The 9,213-nt window shown below is 42.0% G+C and overlaps 1 protein-coding gene across 1 annotated transcript in view; it reads left to right on the top strand.

Annotated features, from left to right (window-relative positions):
- The window catches only part of PHLPP2 (PH domain and leucine rich repeat protein phosphatase 2), a 70,163-nt gene that overhangs the window by 51,625 nt on the left and 9,325 nt on the right, over positions 1–9,213 (top strand). Inside the window, exons 12-15 of the mRNA XM_017868788.1 lie at positions 596–796; positions 6,193–6,355; positions 6,642–6,772; positions 8,008–8,118. Coding sequence (XP_017724277.1) covers positions 596–796; positions 6,193–6,355; positions 6,642–6,772; positions 8,008–8,118 — 606 coding nt within the window. The remainder of the gene's footprint in view (positions 1–595; positions 797–6,192; positions 6,356–6,641; positions 6,773–8,007; positions 8,119–9,213) is intronic.

The raw sequence follows: 9,213 nt of genomic DNA, 5'->3' as shown, positions 1-9,213 counted from the left end.
TCACTGCAACCTCCACCTCCTGGTTTCAAGCAATTCTCCTGCCTCAGCCTCCTGAGTAGCTGGGATTACAGGAGTATTCCACCATGCCCAGCTAATTTTTTTATTTTTTATTTTTTTAGTAGAGACAGGGTTTCACCATGTTGGCCAGGATGGTCTTGATCTCTTGACCTTGTGATCCGCTCACCTTGGCCTCCCAAAGTGCTGGGATTACAGGCGTGAGCCACCAGGCCCATCCCAGACAAAAGTTTTTCTAAATGGTGTATTCGTAGTTCAGAAATATGTGAACATGATATTTAGCAACATCCTTTCAGTAGGCAGTTTGACAGTAAAAGATGAAGTTAGGTTAGAATCAGGCACTCCAGAAGCCTGGGAAAACAACCAGGCTTGTACTTTTTTCTCTCTACTTGGTTTGCATGAATTGAGAAAAAGGAACTTTGGGTTGGATAGGATCAATTAGAGAAAAACTACTTGGAGAATGTTTTTTTTTTCCATTTGGGAGCTTGGAATCGCAGCATTCCATACTGAGGTGACATGATGGTTTCTATATAGGAAGGCAACAAATGAAGGAGGTGATGATCTGTGTGTGTTCTGTCAGTCTCAGATACTTGAATGCATCTGCAAATAGTCTGGAGTCTTTACCATCTGCCTGCACTGGCGAGGAGAGTTTGAGTATGTTGCAGCTGCTTTATCTGACCAACAATCTCCTGACGGATCAGTGCATACCTGTCCTGGTGGGGCACCCGCACCTGCGAATCTTGCACCTTGCAAACAATCAGTTACAGACCTTTCCTGCAAGGTAAAATGAATGCAGACTTTGTTCATTTCAAATACACAACGTTAATTCTACATTTGTCAGAAAAAACATAGCCATCTGACTATGACTCTTTGTTTACGTTGACTGACTTACAGATGCTATGATTTTACTAGTTGAGTGGCAAAATCTCATCTTAATAGTTAGTACCCTGTTGCTAAGTATCAGTAACCAGGAAAATTGGTTAAAATATGTTTTATTTTTAGTTGTGACTACTTAATTATGGTCTAATAATCTAGAAAAGTACAGGCTTATGAAACAAATTCTGAAGACAATTTTTTATTTTCTCTTGTCAGCATTGTTTTATAAAATACTGTTATTTATTCATAGTACAAAAATGGAATGCTTACTGTAGGTCAAGTATTGTGTAACAGTTACAGTCTCTGTCCTCTAGGAATGTACAGTCAAATTGGGGAAATAAACAAGTGGATAGGCAGTTGCAGTGCAGTCTAAGAAAGGTAGGGTGTTTGGCCGGGAGTGGTGGCTCACGCCTGCAATCCCAATATTTTGGGAAACCAAGGCGGGCGGATCACAGGTTCGTGAGTTTGAGACCAGCCAGGGCAATATGGTGAAACCCTGTCTCTACTAAAAATACAAAAAAATTAGCCATACGTGGTGGCACATGCCTGTAATCACAGCTGTTCAGGAGGCTGAGGCAGGAGAATTGCTTGAACCCTGGAGGCAGAGGTTGCAGTGAGCCAAGATTGTGCCACTGCACTCCAGCCTGGGCGACAGAGTGAGACTCTGTCTCAAAAATTACTAAGTAAATTAAATAAATAAATAGAAAGGCAGGGTGTTGAAGAAGATTGCATGTCACGTTGCACAGAGCCTGGGGATGGGGTTAGGCTCCCTGAAGGAAGAGATGAATCGTAGTTAGCCAGGCTACACCTATAAGAACACGTAAGAAAGATGTTTAATGCTGTCAAAGTTTGAGACGGTGTGAGTGAATAAGTAAATACCTTTCAAAATACATTTGGTTAAAACAGCAACTTTAGAACTTTTTTTTTTTTTTTTTTGAGACGGAGTCTGGCTCTGTCACCCAGGCTGGAGTGCTGTGGCCGGATCTCAGCTCACTGCAAGCTCCGCCTCCCGGGTTCACGCCATTCTCCTGCCTCAGCCTCCCGGGTAGCTGGGACTACAGGCACCGCCACCTCGCCCAGCTAGTATTTTGTAGTTTTTAGCAGAGACGGGGTTTCACCATGTTAGCCAGGATGGTCTCGATCTCCTGACCTCGTGATCCGCCCATCTCGGCCTCCAAAGTGCTGGGATTACAGGCTTGAGCCACCGCCCCTGGCCTAGAACTTTTTTTTTTTAAGAGATGGGATCTCATTACGTTGTCCAGGCTGGTCTCAAACTCCTGGGCTGAAGTGATTCTCCTACCTCTGCCTCTCAAATACCTGAGACTGCAGACGCATGCCACCATGACCAGCTAAAACTTGGAAAATTTAACACCAGAAAAATCTATGCCATGAAAGTAGTCATTAAAATAATATTTTCAAAACTAAGAACATGGGGCAATGACATGTGATATTAATAATTTTGATGAAATTATATATATGTAAATTATAAAATTTTAATTTTTATGTACATTTACCATTTACAAAGTGAGATAGAGCTTAAGAAAATACACAGGAGAAACTTGATTGCAGTTCAGGTGATTCTCCTGCCTCAGCCTTCCAAGGAGATGGGACTACAGGCATGCACTGCCACACCCAACTAATTTTTTTTTTTTTTTTTTTTTTGAGATGGAGTCTTGCTCTGTTGGCCAGCTGGAGTGCTGCGGTGCGGTCTCAGCTCACTGCAACCTCTGCCTCCCAGGTTCAAGTGATTCTCCTGCCTCAGCCTCCCAAGTAGTGGGGATTACAGGCATGTGCCACCACACCCAGCTAATTTTTTGTATTTTTGTAGAGACAAGGTTCCACCATGTTGACCAGGCTGGTCTCGAACTCTTGGCCTCATGATCCATCCGCCTTGTCCTCTCAATGTACTGGGATTACAGGTGTGAGTCACTGCGTCCAGCCCATACCTGACTAATTTTTTAATCAAAAACTTGTAGAGGCCAGGTGTGGCGGCTCACGCCTGTAATCCCAGCACTTTGGCAGGGCGAGGCAGGCGGATCACGAGGTCAAGAGATCAAGACCAGCCTGGCCAACATGGTGAAACCCTGTATCTACTAAAAATACAAAAATTAGCCAGGCGTTGTGGTGGGTGCTTGTAATCCCAGCCACTCAGAAGGCTGAGGCAGGAGAATCACTTGAACCCAGGAGGCAGAGGTTGCAGTGAGCTGAGATCACACCACTGCAACTCCGGCCTGGGAACGGAGCAAGACTCCATCTCAAAAAAACAAAACAAAACTTGTAGAGGTGGGGGGGGGGTCTCGCTATGTCCAGGCTGGTCTTGAACTCCCGGCCTCAAGTGATCATCTCACCTTAGCCTACCAAAATGCTGGGATTATAGGTGTGAGCCACTATGCCTGGTCAGCCTCCTTGAAAAAAATCAAACAATAACTTTTACTTTTATTATTATTATTTTAATGACTTCTAAAATGAATGCAGAATCTTAATTTCAGGGTGTGGTAGATCTCTTGAAATGTTACCAGATTAACCTAATTGACCTCAAATATGTTCATATAAAGTAAAAATAATGGACCACTGACATATTATATTAGTTTATGTTTTTTTTGTTTTTTTTCAGAATATTTTTTTTTTTTTTTTGAGACGGAGTCGCTCTGTCGCCGGGCTGGAGTGCAGTGGCCGATTCAGCTCACTGCAAGCCCGCCTCCCGGGTTTACGCCATTCTCTGCCTCAAGCCTCCCGAGTAGCTGGGCCACAGGCGCCCGCCACCCTCACCCGGCTGTTTTTGTATTTTTTTTACGTAGAGACGGGGTTTCACCATGTTAGTCGCCAGGATGGTCCTCGATCTTCTGCCTCGTGATCCCCCCGTCTCGGCCTCCCAAAGCTGATTCAGGTTGACCCACCTTGAGCCACCGCGCCCGGCCTATATTAGTTTATGAAGCTGTTGGATGATACATAATTAGCTGCATAATGCTGTAAAACTATGAATCTCACCTAATTTGATGACACTTTTATTGTTGGAGGAGTCAAAAGCAGGTTGATATAAAACTTATTCAAAGAAAATGAAAAAAAGTTAGTAATAAAGACAAGAATTAGGCCGGGCACAGTGGCTCACGCCTGTAATCCCATCACTTTGGGAAGCTGAGGTGGGTGGATCACTTGAGATCAGGAGTTTAAGACCAGCTTAGGCAACATGGTGAAACCCGTCTCTACTAAAAATACAAAAATTAGCCGAGTGTGGTGTTGTGTGCCTGCCTGTAATCCCAGCTACTCAGGAGGCCAAGGCATGAGAATTGCTTGAACCTGGGAGGTGGAGGTTGCAGTGAGTGAGATTGTGCCATTGTATTCCAGCCTGGGCAACAGAGCGGGACTCCATCTCAAAAAAAAGAAAAAGACAAGAATTAACATCACAAAAAATAGAGTAATCTGAATATATATAATAAAACTGAGTGGAATTTAGGAACAATATATTTTTAAAAATGAGTGTTCTCTACTAAATAGTAAATCCACTATCAGTTCATTTCCTGAGCAGTTATAATTGTATAGGCACAATACAAATCTTGTTTGTTTCTTTTGAACTATTTTCAGAATCTAGCACAGTTCTGGGTACTGAGTAAGAAACTGAGTGAGGAGGCTGCATTTCTGTTTACAAGTCAGAAAAATCCAGGCAGGATAAGGGAAAACAACATGAGATTTGGACATGGGAACACTTTAAAAATATATTGTTAAGTAAAAGAAAGTCATAAATACAATGTATATAATATAGTATCTTTTTTTGTTTTTGTTTTTGAGACAGGGTCTTGTGTCGCCCAGGCTGGTGTGCAGTGGTGCAGCAATAACTCATTGCATCCTTAAACTCCTGGGCTCAAGCGATTGACCTGCCTTAGCCTCTGAAAGTACTGGAATTACAGGTGTTACAGGTGTGAGCCACCACACCTACCTGGCCTATAATACCATTTTTTAATTTGAAAAGTATAGTTTCATTCCTTAAGAAACAAGAATACTATCTACCAAAATGTTATCAGAGATTATCTTTGGCAGTAGCATTAAAAGATTTTTTTTCCTGTTTGTCTCTATTTTCAGTTTTTTTCAGTGAGTATATATTATTATCAGAAAAAATAATTGTAATTTACAAAGCTTAGTCATTTAAAATATGAAATTTCTAGGAGTAGAAATTATTTATGATATGTTATATGAAAAGGCAAGATATAAAATTTATGTAAAACAAATATGAAAATTTGGTAGGAAATTCAGCAAAATGATAAAAGTAATTCTTTCAGATTGCTGGTATTGGCGATTTCTTTATTTTCAAACGTTCTCTCCGTGTTAACAGCAGTTGATTATTTTATAATTTTAAACCAATAAATCAAAATAAATTAGAACAATTTGTAATAACCTAAAGGTGTTAGTCTTACTTAAAGTATTTTGCTTACCATGTAGAAAGCTTTGCTCAGTCATGGAACAGTGTAAATCACTTGCCTCACAGCACAGTGCTGTGTGTATAGTAAGAACTTGATAGATGTTTAGTGGAGATGAGTTAATGTCATGAATGGGTAAGTGTAGAGATTTAAAACTGAAAGGAATCTTAGCGATGGGCTGGGCGTGGTGGCTCACGCCTATAATCCCAGCACTTTGGGAGGCTGAGGTGGGCAGATCACTTGAGGTCGGGAGTTCGAGACCAGCCTGGCCAACATGGAGAAACCCCATTTCTACTAAAAATACAAAATCAGCCAGGCATGGTGGTGCATACCTGTAATCCCAGCTACTTGGGAGGCTGAGGCAGGAGAATTGCTTGTATCCGGGAGGCAGAGGTTGCGATGAGCCAAAATCAGACCATTGCACTCCAAACTGGGCAAGAAGAGTGAAACTCCATCTCAAAAAAATAAAAAAAGAATCTTAGTGATGATTTAGTACAACCTCATGTTTTACAGCTGAGGGTATTGAAGACTGCTGACATTGACTTACTTAGTATTTTGCTGCTAGTTAGTGGTAAAGCAAGCAACAAAACTAATCCCCCAATTTGAGGCCACTCCTTTTCCAGCCACTTTCTGTACATTAGGTAACAGGAAGATGTTCCTGCCCATAAGATCCAACAGCCCTTGAAACACACTGAGGGAGATCAGGCTTAGTTATAGCAGGAGTAGTTATCTTCTTGAGCCATTGCCTTTCCTGGTATTCCTGGTGTCGGTTTCATTTCTCACCAGTCATCTGGCAGTGGACCATGTCGGCCTTCTGTACTCTGAATAGCACTTCCTTGGCAGCTGCTCAGTCTGGGTGCATTCTAGTATTCTAGTGTTTCTTTTTCAGCAAACTAAATAAATTGGAGCAATTGGAGGAGCTGAACCTAAGTGGCAACAAGCTTAAAACCGTTCCCACAACCATAGCAAACTGCAAAAGGCTGCACACCCTTGTTGCACACTCCAACAACATCAGCATTTTCCCAGAAATACTGCAGTTGCCTCAGATCCAGGTACTTCTGTGTGCTGGAATGATGTCCTTATTGGGGGAAACGGCAGGAGAGTGAATGAGGTTATTCTCCTTTTATAAAGAAGAAAGGAGTGTGAATGAGATAGTTCTCATAAGAAAAAATATTATTGTCTTCTCATGTATTCTGGTTTGGGACCAGAGTGTATGTAATGAATTCCTGGGAAGAAATTAAGTTCCTCTTTGGGGATATAGTAAGAGATTGGACACTTGGGAGTAAAGAACTAAGTCTCTATGATGTATTTTCTTTTGATTTCTCAATTTTTTCTTAGTTTGTAGACCTAAGTTGCAATGACTTGACAGAAATCCTGATTCCAGAGGCTTTGCCTGCTACATTACAAGACCTTGACCTGACTGGAAATACAAATCTGGTTCTGGAACACAAGACACTGGACATATTTAGGTAGGAAAAAATTTGAAATGGAATCTGCATGTGCTCTTAGGCCCACCAGCCATGTGTAGGTCTTCCTTAGTACTGTGGAGATCTCTGTTAATGAAAGGAACAGAATGAATTTAGGCCATAAAGCCCCTAGGTTCTCTTCTTTGATTAAGTTATGAATAGATGTTGTATCCAGTAGTCAATCTGTTTGTATTAGGACTACTCCATGGCTACTACCCACCCACATACTGAATATTTTCACAAAAGGCATAGATGTTTTAGGTGGCACAGATTATATAACATCTAAGAGACAATACAAGTTCATCCATTGTACCAAGACTTCATTGTATCAAAATACTTAACATAAATAGATGGTTGGCTAAAATTTGGAAATCTTTGTTGTGCTTAGTTTTTGATTGAAACTCCTACCCCTTTGAACCTCCTACCCCTTTCCTTTCTCTCCCCTCCTTCTTTGCCAGTAGTTCAGCATACTACTTTCATCAGTCTTTCTGGAAATGAATCTTAGTCTGTCCATAGATTATTTTATTAAAAGATATATTATTGTTGGCCGGGCACAGTGGCTCACGCCTGTAATTCCAGTACTCTGGGGGGCCAAGGTAGGTGGATCACCTGAGGTCAGGAGTTCAAGACCAGCCTGGTCAACATGACAAAACTCCATCCCTATTAAAAATACAAAAATTAGCCAGGTGCAGTGGCTCACACCTGTAATCCTGCACTTTGGGAGGCCGAGGTGGGCAAATCACTTGAGGTCAGGAGTTCGAGACCAGCCTGCCCAACATGGTGAAACCCCATCTCTACTAAAAATACAGAAATTAGCTGGTTGTTGTGGCAGGCGCCTGTAATCTCAGCTACTCGGGAGACTGAGGCGGGAGAATCCAGGAAGCAAAGGTTGCAGTGAGCCAATAGTGTGCCACTGCACTCCAGCCTGGGCAACAGAGGGAGACTCTGTCTCAAAAAAAAAAAAAAGAATAAAGAAATACAAAAGTTAGCCAGGCATGGTGGCATGCACCTGTAATCTCAGCTGCTCAGAAGGCTGAAGCAGGAAAATTGCTTGAACCTGGGAAGCAGAAGTTGCGGTGAGACAAGGTCACACCACTGCACTCCAGCCTCTGTGACAAGAGGAAGACTCTGTCTCCAAAAAAAATAAAATAAAATAAAATAAAAGAATACTATTGTTGGGATAGTTTTTTGTAAAATACAGAAGAATATGTGGTTTAATCTTCCTTCACCTCCCACAGCCATATCACAACCCTGAAAATTGATCAGAAACCTTTGCCAACCACAGATTCTACAGTTACATCAACTTTCTGGAGTCATGGACTGGCTGAGATGGCAGGGCAGAGAAATAAGTGAGTATATTGGCCGTGGAGACTGAGAAGGAAGAAAGGCAGCCCCTGGCGTCTGAGAACTGGCCTGATGCTCATAATAGCTAGGCCATGTTGTTCTGTTGTACATAAACAAATCATAGAACGTGAGTGTCGGATAAGATCCCTTTGAGATCATGATAAAGTTTTAAGACAAAAACAACATGAATGTGCAGTCAACAGAATACCAAACACCCTCTTTCATGGCTAAGATGGGTAGATGCTGCTTTCTGTACCAATTACAGCTTTATCCTTCTGCTAATTTTCCTTCCCTATAGATAAGATTTATACCCAGCCATAGAATAGGGCTCCACTTTCTGATGACACCTTGTCTGGTATGATCCTCTTCCTTAGACCCTGCCCAAAGTGACCGAACCAAAGTCCAAACCCTGTAGTGGGTTCTTTTTAGCATCCCTTACCTGTATACCCCAAGGTTCCATGGGGTGCACTCTCATTTGCTATAAGGAGTAATAAACTCAACTTTTTCAACCCTAGGTGTGCTCTGGTGGTCTTTGGCTGATGGGCCTTGACAAAAGTAATCCTTAGTCACTACTAAGAGCAAGTGTTTTATCTTACCAGCCTTTGGCAGCATTGCAAAGCTAATATGTACTGCCCATGAATGTGGCTGTTTTCCCTTTCCTTAGGACATTAGCTCTTTCAGATGTAGCTTAATTATCATGTCTGGGGACTTTTCTTATGTGTAGATTACGATTTGCTTCTAGTCTTCACCACCTTTAGTTAATACTTACTTTTTAAAAGAATGCTTCCAGACAGGCATGGTGGCTCACACCTGTAATCCCAACACTTTGGGAGGCCGAGGCGGGCAGATCACAAGGTCAGGAGATCGAGACCATCCTGGGTAACACAGTGAAACCCTGTTTCTACTAAAAATACAAAAAAATTAGGTGGGCACGGTGGCTGGTGCCTGTAGTCCCAACTACTCAGGAGGCTAAGGCAGGAGAATGGCATGAACCTGGAAGGTGGAGCTTATAGTGAGCCGAGATTGCCACTGCATTCCAGTCTGGGCGACAGTGCCAGACTCCCTCTCAAAAAAAAAATCTCAAAAAAAAAAAAAAAAAA

Source organism: Rhinopithecus bieti, unplaced genomic scaffold (genome assembly GCF_001698545.2).
Source record: "Rhinopithecus bieti isolate Rb0 unplaced genomic scaffold, ASM169854v2 scaffold_2574, whole genome shotgun sequence".
Lineage (NCBI taxonomy): Eukaryota > Metazoa > Chordata > Mammalia > Primates > Cercopithecidae > Rhinopithecus > Rhinopithecus bieti.
Note: the sequence above shows the minus strand (reverse complement) of the source record. Positions and strands in the feature narration are given on the sequence as shown.